The sequence below is a fragment of the Salvelinus sp. IW2-2015 genome, linkage group LG23 (assembly GCF_002910315.2).
Source record: "Salvelinus sp. IW2-2015 linkage group LG23, ASM291031v2, whole genome shotgun sequence".
Lineage (NCBI taxonomy): Eukaryota > Metazoa > Chordata > Actinopteri > Salmoniformes > Salmonidae > Salvelinus > Salvelinus sp. IW2-2015.
This window is the reverse complement of record NC_036863.1, coordinates 30,842,245-30,860,418: the sequence shown is the minus strand read 5'-3', so window position 1 is coordinate 30,860,418 and position 18,174 is coordinate 30,842,245. Positions and strand designations below refer to the sequence as shown.

The 18,174-nt window shown below is 40.5% G+C and overlaps 1 protein-coding gene across 1 annotated transcript in view; it reads left to right on the top strand.

Moving 5' to 3' along the window:
* The window catches only part of LOC111950883 (teneurin-1-like), a 188,960-nt gene that overhangs the window by 78,826 nt on the left and 91,960 nt on the right, over window positions 1–18,174 (top strand). Inside the window, 1 exon segment of the mRNA XM_070434542.1 lies at window positions 13,337–13,580. Coding sequence (XP_070290643.1) covers window positions 13,337–13,580 — 244 coding nt within the window.

Below are 18,174 nucleotides of genomic sequence, written 5' to 3'. Positions count from 1 at the left end.
TCCCAGTCCATTAATCCTGCCCCAGCACACGGCTCCCTGACCAGGGGTACAGCCTAGCCTTCCTCCCCGCAAAGAGGAATCGCTCCCAGCAATTAGGCCTGATAGGTAGGGGCCTCCGGATGACCTCCTGGGGGGGCATGATAGATCTCTTCTTTTAGACTTAATCTATGAACCTGTTCCTCTCTGTCTTCTGCATCCAAAGGGTTCTCTCCTGTCTCCACTCAAGGTTGGGTCCACCATTCTCTGTGTTCTAACCAGGAACTTAATTTTCACTCTGTTTCTTAAGTCATTCTAAAGGTCAACAACCGCACCTCTAATTTGATGTATTGGATGTTAGAGAGTGGAGGTCACATCAGAATTCACATATGCATACCATGTAGTGTGTCTGAAGGTGGAATGCAGTCCATTGAGTCTTGGTGTTGTGTCCTCATGGTCTGCTGTGTTTCACGCTCTGACTACAAATTATGCTGTTTGGTATTCTGTCACTTCCATCCAGACGTTATTTTATCGAGTGGAATGGCGCTTATATTAAATCTCTTCTTCTATATGTATAACAAGACATCCACATTATATCTTATACATTTTTCTCATATAGTGAAAATGTAGGTAGGCCTTCCTCTAAGTGGTTTATTGAATACTGTGAAGACAACAGTGTCTCCAGCTATTACTACATAGACAAATATTATTTAGTGTGGAAGTAAATATAGCTTTGAAAATGGCATGAGATATGGAGAAATGTTTTCGTCTCTTGTTTCTACTCCGTCTCCCACTGATTTCTGAGACTTTAATACTGGAAAGGTTATCCAAATTGGGATACGTTTGATGCGTTTCTTTAAGACACAGACACACACAAGGGCGTCATGCCCACAGGGGGCACAGGGGCACGTGCCCCCTCAGTTTTATTTATTTTATTTTATTTATACTTAAAAATATAAATACAACATGTAACAGTTTCAAGATTTTACTGAGTTACAGTTCATAAGGAAATCAGTCAATTGAAATTCATTAGACCTTTATCTATGGATTTCACATGACTGGGTAGGGGCGCAGCCCACTGGGAGCCAGGCCCAGCCAATCAGAAATAGTTTTTCCCCACAAAAGGMCTTTATTACAGACAGAAATACTCCTCCGTTTCATCAGCTGTCCGGGTGGCTGGTCTCAGACGATCCCTCAGGTGAAGAAGCCGGATTGTGGAGGTCCTGGGCTGGCGTGGTTACACGTGGTCTGCAGCTTTTTGTCCGGTTGAACGTACTGCCAAACTCTCTAAAACGGCGTTGGAGGCAGCTTATTGTAGAGAATTGAACATTCAATTTTCTGGCAACAGCTCTGGTGGACATTCCTGCAGTCAACATGCCAATTGCATACTTCCTCAAAACTTGAGACATCTGTGGTATTATTGTGTTGTGTAACATAACTGCACATTTTAGAGTGACCTTTTATTGTCCCCAGCACAAGGTGCACCTGTGTAATGATCATGCTGTTTAATCAACTTCTTCATATGCCACACCTGTCAGGTGGATGTATTATCTTGGAAAAGTAGAAATGCTCACTAACAGAGATGTAAACACATTTGTGAACACATTTGAAGAGAAATAAGCTTTTTGTGCATATGGGAACATTTCTGGGATCTTTTATTTCAGCTCATGAAAAATGGGACCAACACTTTYCATGTTGCGTTTACATTTTTGTTCAGTATAAAATGTTTTGTTGTTGTTTCTCTGTAATACTACTAGCCACTTATCTATTTTATGAAGTTGGCTTTAGCTAGCCCAGATAGGTTCCCAATTTACCAACCTCATAACTAGCAACCAAGTTAGAGTATCTATCTTGTCCAACTATCTTAGCTGGCATGCCTACTGGCAAGGTTGGTAGACTTTAGAAAAGCAAGCAATAACTAAATGTGCTGAATAAGACTCAGTTAGGACTGGATCACTACATCAAACTCAGCAAAAAACACCTTTTTGAAATAGTCAGGAAAAAAATACTGTTGGGTTATTCTGAAGCACAATGAACCAAAGCAGTGTCTGGAACACCTGCATAGATTTAATTCAGCAGAGCATACAGCAAACCCTATTTAGATTAAACTGTCATGGACATAATACCACAGATGACCTGTTATTGTTCATTTGATCAGTCCTCCTGTCCAGTACATGGATAATGCTCACACCCACATGCTCTTATGACTGGTGTAAGCTACTGCACAACAATAGTTAGCTGACTTGCATTACTTCCAACTCATTGTCCTCTGGCTACCAGTGTTCTACTCCCATCCACATTCTGCATTCATTATCTCTAGTAAATTGCCACATTTAGAATCACAAAAGGTTTGCATTGTTTACTGCTCAAAATGTGCTCGCGCAGTACGATCTGGAAAAATCTGCTTCCAGAATCCATCTTCTACATGGCATGAAAAGGTGTCGCTGGTCTCCGAAGGTATCAGCAGAACAACTCCCTTGTGTCATGTCAAAAATATGTATTTAGCACATGCTGTGGAATCGCTCAGTGCTTGTCCCGATAACTTTCCTGTCTTATGTGACACATTTGATATTGAAGGGAAAAGAAGTTCTGCACAACTTGATGCCTTCTTCAGTGGGATACCAACACAGTTGCTAAACCGCGGCCCCATGGGGACATCATTTCAGATAAGAGGGATTTGGGTAGACAGGAAATGTAGCTCAGCAACACTAGAAAGCTGCAGGTTAAAAGGAAGTATGGAAACCAGAGATAGGTTTGATATGTTCAAGCATTTTCACTGAATGTTTCAGGGAATTGTTTCTCAAATTGAGATGTTTGTTTATTGTATTTAGTTTATTGTTTGATACTTCATATTCAGATATGGCAGGGCCAATTGTAAATTGAGCAATGAATCTGGAAGGAAAAAWATATTTCCGCTCTTTTAATATTCTCCTACTGATGGCCAACAATTGTTTTCAGAGAGTTTTGTTTCGATTTTAGATTAATGTAAACTGTATTGGTGTTTCATGGAAACACCCCCTATTATTTTACAAAAATCCCACCTTACTGGTGTAACTCTCACAGAGGACCTTGGGTTAAGATTTGTGCTCATGAGGGGAGATTAGGATTATAATTAATTGATTGGTGTTCAATATACCAGCCAATCAAAACATAGGAAAATGCACATCTTTACCTGCATCGATCAAATCAAGGAAACGTTGATATGTATTGCAAAGGCCACAATAGAATGAGCAGCATGAGTATTTAAATGTTGATCTCTCTGGCATTACAGATATCTCTGGCTACCTTACCCAAACCAAATCCAACTGATAGAAACAAAGGCACACACTTTGTCATGGAATTACTTGAGGACTCTTGAACTGAAAAACGGACACATTCTCTCAACTCTAAATGGATCTCTTTAATCATCTGAATAAGTGTGTATTTGGAATAGCACTTCACAGGTGAGGTGAGCAGATATTTCTAGTCTGAAGAGGCCCCTTATTGTCTTCCATATTTCTCTCTAGTGGCCATCCCTGCAGCTACCCTTGCTGGAATTCTAAGGGAAACTGTCCTCAGTAATATCAAAGATATCCCAGATTGGTCCATGGTTGTGTCTCCATTCTCAACAGAGCATCACCAGAAGAAAACACTTAGCACTCTGTGTCAGTAAGGTCCCTGGGTGACAGCCCTGACCGATCGCTCGGTGGCTCTCTGATCCAGAATGTGTTAAAACAGACAACACAGTGCATTGTCTCAATCAATCAAACAACCTGTTACATTTGTGTTGCACTTCTTGCAGTTTGTTTGTCACCAAGCACTTTAATCTAAGACTTAAAAAAATAAATAATCTGAGACATGTTCCCAGTAGGGAACTTATAAGAGGAAAGCTTTCTATTCTAGGCGGAATYCAGTTCAGCCGCAAATTGTTTTGAAATGCACTTTCAGATAATTGCTCACCATGAAAATGACAGGAAGTAAGCCTTGTTTTTGAATTGTGTTTTTCACAATGGTCTTTCATAAGGCTCTTTACATAATTATCATCAGTCTCTTTCATTTGATTGTTGACGTCTGTAGAGATTCAGTTAATGTACATTATTGGGAAACTGTTTATTGAAAAGATTGTGCAACAACCATCTCCTGGCAACACACACTATTTTAAATCAGCAAATCAAAGGTGACGTGGGTAGACTGAGTATATAAATGTACCGGCTGAACTGTGCTGACCCTTTGTTAGCATTGTGATAATGAATGCATGCTGGCACATGCTGATTCTCAATCTTGTAACATCCCCATTGTTATGTCACCTCATTTTGATGAAACTGAATTTGGACCCCACCATAAGGCTTATACAATACCCCAGGTCCAAATATTGGGACCTAGATCATGTGTAGCCAGTCTAACAGCTGTTCCACGATCCCCATGCACCCTTAAACTGTGCTTACACTGGGGATGGCCTCCCTGTCGCATGGTGTCATGCCAGGAAGCATGTGTCCATTGGGAGTCCGACTCATTATCCTCTGCTACATATCTGTCCTGCTGTCTATTCCCCTTCGAAAAGCATGCATGATCCCTACTACTGTATATAGCCTATCTGTTCTGCTGTCCACTCTCCTTTAAGAAGCATGGAGGGCCATAAGCCCTAAGAGAGATGTGGCATAGTTTCAGCTGCTGACAGCTCTGCCCTTCAACAGCAAGGTTGTCATCTCTCGCCATGGATGGCTGTCACTTCTGTAGGGGCCTCGTGGGAAGTCAGTTAAGTTCTCTCTTTTAATGGAGGGTGAATAATGGTTTGATAAAGTAATATATGGTGTCAACTTCTGTCAGGCGTGCCGTGAGGCCTGCCAATCCCATCGGACAGAAAGGAGACCAATTGAGTCTGCCCTGTCAGGGACACTTGGTACACGCACAGTTAGGCAGACCACTACAGAGCAGGCAACACCGATCAATACTGCTTTTAATTGCCTGAATCACAGGCTCTTTTTTTTCTTCTTCTTGTTATCTCTCCTTGTTTTTTGAAGATACATCAAGGATGTGACTAAGAAGACGTTCTATTTTTGTCCTACTGTACACACTACCTCATGGGCAGGCCAAAGCTACTGATGGACAATGGACCATGTATTTGGGTTGCTTTCTCACAATGTTTTCCTATTCCCACAGAGCAAAGGGATAGTAGAGTGTGTTTCCGTCCTCATAGGAGGCTATTCAGAAACCTTCTGAATACATAGAGAAGAAAATGTATGAGCTGATTATATAAAGTCAAATAAACTGAGGAAATAAATAAGTGTTGAGATGACAGACCCTGTGGAAACAACAGCTGTGTACATGTTGGTAACAGCCAGAAACTGTCAGAAGCTGTTGTATTGCTGGGGTTTTTGAAGCTCTCTAGTGCAGTGTCTCTTCTTGAATTAACGATGAGGCTAAGGTATGGAGAAAATTGAATTAATTACCAGGCTGTGGTGTGGTTTGTACAGTTTGTACAGTGCACTTTCTCTCTATTGTACTCCTTCTACAAATAAAGTCACAGCCACCCGTGTGGACACATAACCTTCAGACTCTTCCTGACTGGCATTTGAGAGATGGGAGCCATGAGTGTCTAATCAAAATCTCAAATGCTAATCTGGGATGCAAGCTTGTGGAGCGTGCACTTCTGTCTCAAAACAGTATCTATCTCAAGTCATTCCTTCCCAAGCGAATCCTTTAATTAGCTGCATGGCTAGCTCGCTAACCTCAAAAGTAACCAAATGTAACACTGGTAATGTGTTTGTATCTTGAATATCTCATTAGGTGTAAGAACCACAGTGACATTCTCCTGGCAAGCGCTTTGCATTTTTAACTATCTTAGCGATAGAGAGAGAGAGAGAGAGAGAGAGAGAGAGAGAGAGAGAGAGAGAGAGAGAGACTGACATTTGTTGATAGTTCAATGAAGTATTTCCTTCCATTTCTTCTCCATCCATTTTGCAAATGCTCATGTTCGGTAATGACATTGGATCCAGTAGTCAAGGTTAACCTGGCTGTTTCACCCAAATGCTCCTCAGAAGAGATGTATGGATCAATCTTATGACGTTTTGAATGATTCCTGTTGATTACTCAGATTGGTCTTTGATAGAGTTTGGTAGGGTTTGATAGGGTTTGATAGAGTTTGATAGGATTTGATAGGGTTTGTTAGGGTTTGATTGTGTTTGTTAGGGTTTGATAGAGTTTGATAGGATTTGATAGGGTTTGATAGGGTTTGATAGGATTTGATAGGGTTTGATAGGATTTGATAGGGTTTGGTTTGGTTTGTTAGGATTTTATAGGGTTTGATAGTGTTTGATATGGTTTGTTAGGATTTGATAGGGTTTGATAGGATTTGATAGGGTTTGATAGGGTTTGATAGGGTTTGTTAGGGTTTGATAGGGTTTGTTAGGATTTGATAGGGTTTGATAGGGTTTGTTAGGGTTTGATAGGGTTTGTTAGGATTTGATAGGGTTTGATAGGGTTTGTTAGGATTTTATAGGGTTTGTTAGGATTTGATAGGGTTTGTTAGCGTTTGTTAGGGTTTGATAGGATTTGATAGGGTTTGTTAGGGTTCGATAGAGTTTGATAGGATTTGATAGGGTTTGTTAGGGCTTGATAGGGTTTGTTAGAGTTTGATAGGATTTGATAGGGTTTGTTAGGGTTTGTTAGGGTTTGATAGGGTTTGTTAGGATTTGATATGGTTTGATAGGGTTTGTTAGGATTTGATAGGGTTTGTTAGGGTTTGATAGGGTTTGTTAGGATTTGATAGGGTTTGATAGGGTTTGATAGGGTTTGTTAGGATTTGATAGGGTTTGTGTATTGCAGTTGACTGATTTTATGATCCCTCCTAGTCGTGCTTTTCATTAACGTGTGAAAAGTGCAGGGTTTGTGCGTGTGCACCGCCAAGATAAGCTGGCTCAGTAAGTAATGCATGTCAGATCAGATAAGTATACAGAAAGGGTTGCCCATAAAACGAGGCTATGAATCTAAGAAAGGAGAATTTACTGGCCACACAACAACATGGTACACCAATTCATGTCAAATGGGCTTCCACACAATGGCCTCTGTGTCTGCCAATCTATCCGTGCTAAGGGTAAATGGATAGACTTCCTCTGACCTTTGTATATCGTTTTATAAAAGAGGATCAATACTCGAGCCGCCAGCGTTGACACTTTATCACCATTGCACCATCTGGTACGAAACACATTTTTCTCACCTGAATTATTACAACCGTGTCTACAATCGGATCCATAGACAATAACCGGGGACTATTTCAACGTTGGCTCTGTTCTGTATTGCCTTTATTGCATTAGGAATAAGTCCCTGATGTAAAGAGATTATGTGAGCCCCGATGAAGCTGAATGACGGCCTCCTGGTTGTAAAAGATCTGATGTTAGTTTGCTGTCAGATTTATGGGTATGTGCTGGGTCCTATTATTCACAATCACAGATAATCTGTGAATATCCCTGTCATAGCTCCAAATAGAATCACAGTGTGCGTCTGGTCAGTGAACTAGCCAGATATCGTGGCATACTCATTTGAAAAAGCTACTATATGTGAAACATGATTTAAGTAATTATTGTCCATTTGCCTCCAATAACGGGTTATCTTTTGACATGTTGCACCATAAAGCATTAAACCATGTCATGGTGCCCACAGGCCTTCAGCAAATCACTACTGGTCCTCAGTGGTGTACACTTAAAACAAACAGTCAGGTTTTAAAATACAAATAAATACTTATTTAATGATAATGAAAATATGACTTTTCAGATTTTTCTAAGACCTACAACTGCATTTCTTCCTATATGAATTGCATTGGACACAGTGCTTTCAGTGATTCCATGTGATAGCCCCATATTTTTGAGTGAAGTCATGGTTCAGAATGATTCAAATATCACAAAACATCATTTTTGGAGTTCAGCCCCAGAATGTTAAGTTGCCATGTTGTCTCGTTAGATTGAAGTGCCCGAGGTTGATTCAAGAAGATGGGTCATGTGTTTAATCTCATGGAATACCATTACCCTTGTGTAGCGTGTAAAACCATGTAGCACTTTCTACAATGGGACCATATTAAAGCGCTTAAAGATTCCATTCACGCACCAGGCTACAACAAATGCATTTTCAAGCCCAAGCTAGAAGAGACAAGGTCAAATTGGGGGAATAAAATAGTATTTGCCTCTCTTCCTCTTGTGTATTATCCACCATGAATAACTATGCCAGAGAATAAATATATTTATGCCTGAAGTGGATAGTCCTATTTTCTTGGCAGAGGTGCTTGAGAGTGTCGTATAAGGACCCTGTTGGCAAATACGTGCTGTCAACTGAGAGATTACACAAGTATGTGGACCAACATTTCAGTTATTTTATGTATAAAACAGGCCAACTGTGCTCTTGTCAATCTGCTGCTCAGTTTAAACATACTGTACAAACCTGCCCGGTCTGTAAAAAACAGAAGGCCTTTTCCTTTCTCATGTCTTGTGTCTCACCCAGGCTAGGCATGAGTAACATTGATTCACTTGACCTCCAATCCACAGTCAACAATCTGAGTGGTAAGACTCCCCTTTACCATATGGTTCCCATACAATGCATACAAGTGCTCATCCACAGTGTCTATACGGTGGTTCATCATATCTTGGAGTGGATGTTTAGGTTTTTAGGTTTATGAGCTGTGAAGGACAGCTGCTGTAAATAAACATGTATTAATGAAGAGATTGAATACGTCACAGTGTACCCTTCAGGTGCGTTCCGCTTGTTTTTTGAAGGGAGCCAAGCCATGGGGAAGGACTGTGCAGAAGAAAATGTTCCTCACAAGCATTAATGATGAACGTTGTCATTGTGCAAGGGGTACTGTATGGTACAACTGTTGCCAAAAGCAAAAATAGTTGATGTGTGAGATGAATAGGTTACTCCAAATTCTCCACCTTTGGAAGTAATTGCGGTAGTACTTTATACATGGGGTTTTATTTTCAGAGATTATTGCAGTAGCCTCTGAGGGGTAGGGGAATGGGAGCCGCTCTTCTAGAGTGCCTGAGTGCTGTGTGTGTTTAGCCTCGGCGGTGTTACTCAACACCAGGCATTTTCATTGTGGCTGGCTGATATACCTTTCTATATGCTGAGAGCAATTTCAATAATAGAAGGTCCTGCTGTGAAAGAAATTGTGTTAAAGCCTTTGGCATTAAGAGCTTTCTCATGTGTTTTGCAAAGTCCCAGTCTGATACCGTATATGTGCTAGCTGAACATCCCTTAAGCTCCAGTGTTACGGTTATGTGGCTGGTGCCAGCAGGTTTGTTGTGCACCATTGTTGAATCACTTCAATTCACATTTTTACTTAACGCTCTATTTTTATAAGTGGTTCGGCAGCTAAAAACCCCCGGAAAAGATAACTGTTGTCAATAATGACTGTAGCTATCGTAAAGCCATAACAGAGACTTACAATGTGTAAGGGTGAGGAGACGGGTAAAAGGCCACATTTATGTTGTTTCGCAATAAAACTAAGGTTTTTATATTCAATTGAATTACGTTTGACTTTTCTATCAACTTTTTCTTGATACTGCTATGATCTTTTTAGAATGTTGCCTTTTTGTCTGGTGTCACATAAACATCAACATCAAATGAAATATACAGTATTATCCTCCTAGYTTGTGGATGATACTACAGTACTCATCTGTAGCCATGCAAAACCAGGACACACTAAATTGAATCTTCAAATTGCCCAAAGTCGGTGCTTGCTTTATGTAGGGAGATGACATAAACTACACCACGGAAATGTACACTCTCTCTCTAGCTCCAGCTGGCTAGTCCAGCTTTTGCATTTTCATTTAAGGCCTTTCTCTGAATCGAAAAACTTTCTGATAGGCCATGTGTTTAGAGGCATTTCTATGAAATGTCAGGTGCATTGCCAAACCTCACACACCAACCCTCACACGAACACACCCTCAGACAGAGAGGAATGATTTGTCTGCTGAAAATGCCAGCATTACTTGCGCTTATATAGCTCRATTCCCATCTCTCTCCATATCCAAAAGGAATGTGAGTTTCGAAGTAGAAATGTCAATAGTACTGAAGACATGCATAATGCACCATGTCCAGCACTTGAAAGCAGTGGGGTGAGGAGGACTGCAGGGCCAGCCCCTTTGTTCTGTACTCTCCCATGTCTAGTGAGACACTGAGCCATGCTCTCTCCCCTCTCCAGGTGAAGCTAATGTGCTTCCCCTCTCAACTCAGGTTCCCTTTTAGAAATAGAATGGGTATAACACAGTCAGGGCTCTTTGCACGCATTTTCCATTTTTTGAAATCAGAAGCATTTGTGTTGTTAAAAATAAACAGTGATCCATTGACATTGCAAGTCGACGTGATCATGTTTTGTATTGACAAAATGAAAGGGAAAAGAGTTCCCATTGGCTTTTTGTGTGTTTGTGCATCTCATTGCTGTGGGAGGAATCAGGCTGGCAATAACACTTGTAGACACATGCTCTGGAGCCAAGGTCATCAATAAACTGCTCTCTTGCCTGGACCAGGGCCTAAGTGGGTCAGCCTCACACCTCAGTGTCCCTGACACCGCAGACAAGATGCATCTCCACTCAGATCTGTAGCCCAATGTCCCGCTGGCCTGATTTAATCTAACCTGATGTAGTGTTTTAATGCAGCGATCTTGTTCATGCAGCCAGTTCTTTCATCTTCAATCTGGCACTCTTAACTGCACATAGTTGTTATTCAATCTAAACCATCCAAAACTGTTCAACTATATTATTTGACTGACATGAAAGATGTTTATGCTGCTGTGTAAATCCTGCAGTGCGGTTGTGATGGAATGTGGCCTCTTTTCAAGACACTGCAGCGGGTTCTTTATGGTACCATAATGTTTTAAAGTATTACGTTGTCCCACCTCTTCTCTGAATCGACAGCCTGTCATGGGGTTATCATAAACAACTTATAAGGAAGGGCGTCTGTAAAAAGTGAAACAATGTCAACTTACAAGCAGGCTGGCGGAGTCGAAGGAGCGGAAGTGCATTTCTAATGTGCCTCTTTTGTGTTGTATTGTTGTCAGACTCTGAGTGGCTGCAGTCAGGCAGCACTTATAGCAGCTAGCTTATCTAAGAGAGGATCAGTGAATGACCTAGTCTTAATAATGCATGTGTAAGTGTGTACCCAGTATATTTACATTTTTCAAGGATAAAGCATGTCTGCAGGAGGTCAGGTGTACTTTTAAGACACTTTCAATCCCGCCAGGGGTTTTGTCTTGAAAGCACGCGCTCGGAAGGAAATTCCTGGAAATGGAGTTTAAGCCACTTGTGGTAAATTGAGGCCATGTTATGGCCTGGCTTTGGAACATACTGGATGATTAGAGAGCAATCTCAAAATGAAGGCTTTTTCTGAAGAACCTTTCAGAAGTGTACGTACTGTTCCTCTGAGTACTCGAAGGCTCATGTTTACACCTCAAAGGCTTGGTTTTCTGTAACAAGCTGGAAAAGAACAAGTAAGTGGTAGCGCCAAACAAGAGACATTGAACATAATGCTTTGGAAACATGTGCATGGGGTTTTTAGGGTAACGTTGAAGACAAATATTGTATTTCAAACAATTTTCTATTTGTTTGAGTCTGTTTAGATTTTGACATACATTCTGGAAACTATGATGTTCTCCATGTTAGCCGCTTACAGGGTTAGAAGCATAGATGTGGTTCTTAGTCTTGTCATAGCATTCAGTCATATTTTTTCTGGTCATGTGTGTGGTCTACAAAGCATTCTTCAGATCATAGATCACAACATATTATGTTTTAAGATTAAGATTGATCAAATGTTATTTGATCTTTTTAATAATTAGCCATTTGAGCCTTGGATTCTTTAGTGGGAAAACTGCCCTCCCAAACAATTTACCCTTCATACATCTACAATAAGCATTTCCCCTTATCTGATGGAGTTCAACCTGCAGAATTATGTTAGATGTTACCTGGTAAATATCAATACTCTGAAAAGGGAAATGATGGAAGAATTGAACAATTAAACTGAATGAATGGCCATTAGATCAATGGAGAGGAGTGCTCTTATCAGATTAGTGCAGGTCCAGACTCCAATCTGCATTATTCTATAATGCTTTAGAAGTGATCCTTGGCATCTAAACGCTGATGTATAATAAGCAGGAGTAAAACGTATCACACAGACAAACAAAATCAATACAATTCAATTCAACCTCTTAGGCCAAACGCAGGAATCTGTCATTAGTCTCTTCGTACACAACTGAGAAGAGTTAATGCAGACTTGTCTCTCTAATTGGGGGGAAACTCAATCATGATAACAAAGTTGGTAACACTTCCTATGAATACACTCTGCAAAGGTATCCTCTACATAGACACTAATAACTACTCACATAACTATAGAGTAAAGCAGGGTTTCCCAAACTCGGTCCTGGAGCCCCCCCCAGGTGCACGTTTTAGTTTTCCCCGTTCACTACACAGCGGCTTCAAATAAACAAAACTTGATGATGAGTTGGTTATTTTAATCAGCTGTGRAGTGCTAGGGCATCGTAAACAGGCTCTATAATGCCGTATGAAGCGAGGTGGTACAGTTCCCTATGTGAAGTGCTTGTGTTACCATGAAGTGTAGTTATACAGGAATAGGTCTGGATGGTTTTGTAACTCACATTAAAACATTAAAAGTATTTTTTATGGCATTAAATATCATTTTTACATTTTGTCATTTAATCCATCTAAATATATTTTACCTCGTTGTTTTATCAAATGATTCAATACATTTTTGATAGTATAGTATGGATCCATTGATTCTAGTTTGACTTTGAAACCACTCCAGACATCATGAGAAGGATAGCCATGCATCCTCTAATCTAGAACAAGCCCTGATGAGACACCTGCATCCTCCAAGATTTGGAAATTCTGTTGCTTTGGAAATTTTTACTAAAACCGTTCCATCACACAAGCAACAAGCAATAGTGGGGAAAGCATTTCATTGGCTTTAGAAATATAGATTGATTTAATGCAATCGTGGCTCTCTTTTAATTTCATTAAGAAAGCTTTGATTTGATTTTGGTACTCCTTGTATATAGCTTTATTCTTGTATTCTTGATTTGATTGTATTTTTGTCTCTCACTTTCATTGGTTGATCTTATTGCAAAATTAGATTTTTTTCCTAAATTGTACTTTGGAATGATAACCTTGTTACATGTGCAAATTAAACTGAAAAAATCCCCCATGCTCTCTCCAAGTTGAGGAAAAGTGAATGTTAAGTGCTTTCGGAATGTCACAAAACTCTCAGACGCTTATCAAGCCACTCAGAAAAGACTCAACTCTCTCTCGCTTTCTCTCTCACTTTCTCTCTCACTTTCTCTCACGCTTTTTCTCATGCTTTCTCTCTCCTTTTCTCCCCACAGAGCTCCCCAGCAGTCCACCAGCTCAGTTCACCTTCAGACCCCTCCCCCCACCTCCACCCCCTCCCCACGCGTGCACATGTGCCCGCCCAGCCCCTCACGCTCACGTTTCTGAGGCACTGCAGAGGAACACCCTGCCGGCTCGGAGCCAGGCGATGGACGGAGATCCCACTCTGCCGGCCGACAGAGACAGAGGCCAGCTCCACAACAGCTGGGCCCTCAACAGCAACATCCCCCTGGAGACCAGGTAGGCCTCGGCACCTCCACTCTCACCTGCCTAGTAATGGGGTCAGTGCAGTGTGGCAGACACCATAACAGCTCTGTGGCCATACTTTCCCCAGCATTGAGTCATGCAGGTCTCTTGGTCTCTTTCCCTCCGTGTTCTTAATCACCGTGACACTGCAGTACCAGTAACTTGGATCCACAAAATAGCGCTAGCTTTGAGAAAAGTCGATTGAATGGATATGTTGTTGGCCTGAGTTAAGTGTTGCAGAGAAGACCCCTGTGACTTCAGTCACAGACCTCTCAGACTTCTTTAATGATTCACACTTGATAGAGATGAATCATGGTGTACATTTATAATGAGGGGTTGGTGGTGCATAACTAAATCACATTGCTTTGATGAGATTCAGGGCTAAGGCTTTTGAGAAGTGAAGTGGTGTACAAATCCAAATAACATAAATAGATGCATTGTTAACTGAACATATTCAAGATCAAGGCCTTTCCAAACCTTTTCACAGCAAAAGCCTGTTCACAATTAGCGTTTAAAGAAATGTATCAGATGTTAATATAAAAATTGCTGCTGTAGTTGTAAAAGAAAGGTTGTCTACAACTGACTAGGTGTTTGCATAGCCACACGTGACAATTCATGAAACAACAACTTTTTTGGAAGTGTATCCATTCATCCCAAAGAGGGTTTTTCATTTTTAAACGGACATCCAAAGAGAAAACCACTTCAAGCGGTCACCCTTTATGAACGGGCTTGTCTTCTTGTGATCACTTCCCCAGAATTTTAAACTGTGCCTGTCTCTGCCGGGCTAGATCATTTGTGTTAATTCCAAGCTTCCAAAATGTGACCTTTATCCCTTTTAGCGTAAMAATTATCTTTGTCCTGCATTAAAACTAGTCTGCCAGATGAGATCATTTGTTTATTTTTCTTCTATTTGGTCTGGTAGATTATGGGAGATGAAAGCAGTTGAAACAGAACAGACTGTGACAGGTTAGTAGCTAGACCAAAGATTGTCTATTATATTGACAAGATAGACATGTGACCGCTCCAACAATGGAAATACATGTCCTTAAAGATGGAAGGCAGGCGGGAAGACCAAGATCAGGTGGGAACATTCTAGCCAATGAGAGGGCAGATACGCATGTGAACAGGCCAGAGAGATAGATCGAGGACTCATCTTTGTGTCTGTGCCATTATAGCATCTGTGACGGCATTGGCAGCACCGTTGGGGCTATCTCCATTTAAAAGTAGCCAATTTTCTTCTTCTTCATTGGCTAATTGCTTCCAACTCATAGGAATCCCCACCCAATTGACTACTTTAAAATGGTGGAAGCCCTCATTGGTAATGTCCAGGGCTAAAACGAGCTATATCCATGATGAGTCCTCTATCTATCTCTATGACCACAGGCACAACGCTGATATAAAGTCGTTGACTAAATTCTACATACGCACTTATATCAGTGGATTCGTAACAACCTAACCATTATGAAACTTCTATTTGATCAAATAAGCCTCACGTAGCAGTTAGCAATTACATTTTTGATGACCAAATTCGACCCTCTCATTGACCTCCATACAGAAATTCCTCACTTCGTGGCCTTATTTTCTTGAGCTGAGTAAAACCTCTCGCTTCGCCTCTTCCTCTCTGGCTARACTCCTAATTGATAGGAAGAAACGATGGCTGCCAACAGCTGTCAGATCAGAGGTGAAAATACAGAAATACAACATTTCAATCCATTAGATTTACTGTAATGGAGAAAGTCATTGTGGGTAGTTCAGAGGTTGAAAAACTCTATTATTAACTTAAAATGAGTTGAGCTCTCTATATGCTTCTTTCATTTTCATGCTTAGAAAATGGCAAATTCAATTACTGTACACCACAAGCAACCAGGTAAATCTTCCCCTCTTCATTTGATGTGGAACACAAAACCAATCAAAGAATTTCCCGCTTGTTATTAATGACAAGCTTTGTTTGGCTTTGTATGGAGGAAAGGGGTTTAACATGCAAAGAGAGACCACTATGACAGGAAAACTATGGAAAAGTAAATTAATCATATGAAGTTGAGAGCCTTTGTCAAGATTGACAATTATGCTGTCTGCTTTTTGAGATTGTTTTTTATTTAAAGGGTTGTCTGTGAAATGTGAAATGAGTCGCTGGCCTATTTTTCTATTTCCCATTTGTTTGGTATACCCAACAGTGCTTGGTGCTTCATAAATGTCTTGTAAATTGAAAATAAGCAATCCTATCAGAGGTAAACAACTTCTTTCTGTTGACTAAAATAAGTTGACATGTCGTCTTGAGAAAAGAATGAAGCATGGGGTAGCAGCATCAGTAGGGAGAACACTACATCATAGAGCTACCTGAATTCACAAGTTAAAGGATTTGATGTTCGGGGTATGTTTTCCAAAAACAAATGAAATCACCAAAAAGGTGTAACATGTTATTTACATAAAACAATATATTTGGTTGTAAAAAAAGAAAGCTTCTCCTTTAATTGAGTTTCCCAGCCATGGTAGATTCAGTGGACTGAAGCAATCAAATGAATGGATGCAGGAGCTCCATGGTTGATAATACCTCCTCAAGGAAGCCATTACTCAGTTGGCATGAGAGGGTGTTAGTAAGAGACTAGAAAACAAGGGCCTACCTTAGGCATGTTTTCTCCCCCACGCTTTGTGTTCAAAACATCCATAACGTCTCATAGGTGTATGTAATGTACAACAGTGACAATAATGACAAATGAACACAATTAGGTTTGCAGGAGGGGTAGTGGTACTTGAACATCTTAAATTTGATGGAGTAGGTAAATCCTCCCTCCCTTATGGTAGATCTCATTGACTGTGCTCATTTAGGCCCCAAACTTATGTAGAGGTCACCCACTCTGCATAGAAGATGAGAAAGTCACCATGCCTGATGTGGCTATGTGCTGACTTTCTGTTCTCACCTAAATGAACCTTGTTGATTAACCTGTGGTCGATATTCAACCTAATACAATGCCAGCATTCATGTAGATCAGCAGATTGCTATCCAATACCTCCTCTTGGCCTTGTTTATCTCACCATTGTCAATTGTAATGAGATTGAAAGTTTGATGTGATGGCCAGATATCAATAACACCACCACATTTGATATTTTGTCTTTACATTTAGAAAATTGTAACAACTGGTATTACTGCACATTCGCTGTACAGGCTGTGTGATGTGCTGTTGACATAGTTGTAACACTTTGCTCTTGCCTTCGCCTAAATAAACCAAAATACAGAATATTTATCATATTTTTGTTGATTTCAGATTTCTGTGTTGTCAATTCTCACCGGCAGACGTTACCAATTATGCATAGCTGCCTTCCAATTAACACTGTATACTGTAGGATCAAGTGTTTTTCAGACTGCTGAAATTACTAGAAATGAGGTGCTCTGGATCACCCACCTCCACAAACACCTTCAGATTGATATTATGAAGAAACGCTCCCTATGACATCTGGCCAACGCACATAGAGGCATACTGTACCTTCACAAAATGGCGGTTTAACATAAGATACTACCTCATCAATAGAAAATACAGACAACAGAAGAAAAGTAATCAATTGTAAAGATCAGTGATCAAGAGTGATCCTCAGATCATCATTACAGGAGTCTTGGGGGGGAAACAAGTATTTTAATGATCCAATTTCTTAGTTCCTCCTCCTGAACACCTTCCTCAAAGCATCAAAAAGTATGGGATGAAAGCAGTTAATTTCTTTTGTCTAAATGACATCAGCCGAGTCGATGCACTGTTGAGAACACAAAGACACTGATGATATGGCACTGACACAACATCAATGCAATTCCAGATTTCTGTCACATCAGCATAATGACCATATTCAAGACCACAAGCATATTCCTCCTAATTTCTTTCAATTACACAAAGACAGGAATTGATTGGTCCTCTATTGACTGTTTTTTTGCTCTTAATAATGCATTTTTCAAGTGTCAGCTACAGCACTACAACAGAACAGTGACTCAATATCCCAGACAGTCTTGAGCTCAGTGCTGTCCTGATCCAAACTGGATGTCTGCTGTCCATGACTGAACGATACAATTCAGTCAGTTTTCATGAGTGTTTCTGCAGACCGTGAGGAGGATTACCCAACACCACGGGATGCTGTGTTTGCAGTGGCTTGGACAACAAAAACAAACATGTCTCAGATAACTTTATCCCTTTGTGAACCATACTTAAACTTAATTACGCTGTCTACGAAAATTGGCCCAGCAATTAAGCCCTGTGATATAATCTTCTATAAAACTGACCTTTGTACTCTCCCATCTTTAATTGGGCACATTAAAGATAGCGGCTAATGGTATTAAAACCTTTTCTAATTAAGGACCTGAGCAATGAGGGTTATTTTTCTCCCCTTCCTTTTGTTCTTCTGTTCCGCCGGTCGTCTATTCCCTCCCTGCACACTGCCGCCTACAGCTTGTTAGATAAAGGCAGTGGTTCCAAGGTCAAGTTCACAGTGAAGAGGAATTGGCCACCCTTCAGCATTAGCATAAATCAATGTAAGCACAGCATTCAGCATCACTGTCAGCTGTAAGAATTTAATAATAAATGTCTTAGACTCTTGCTCTCTCTCCCTC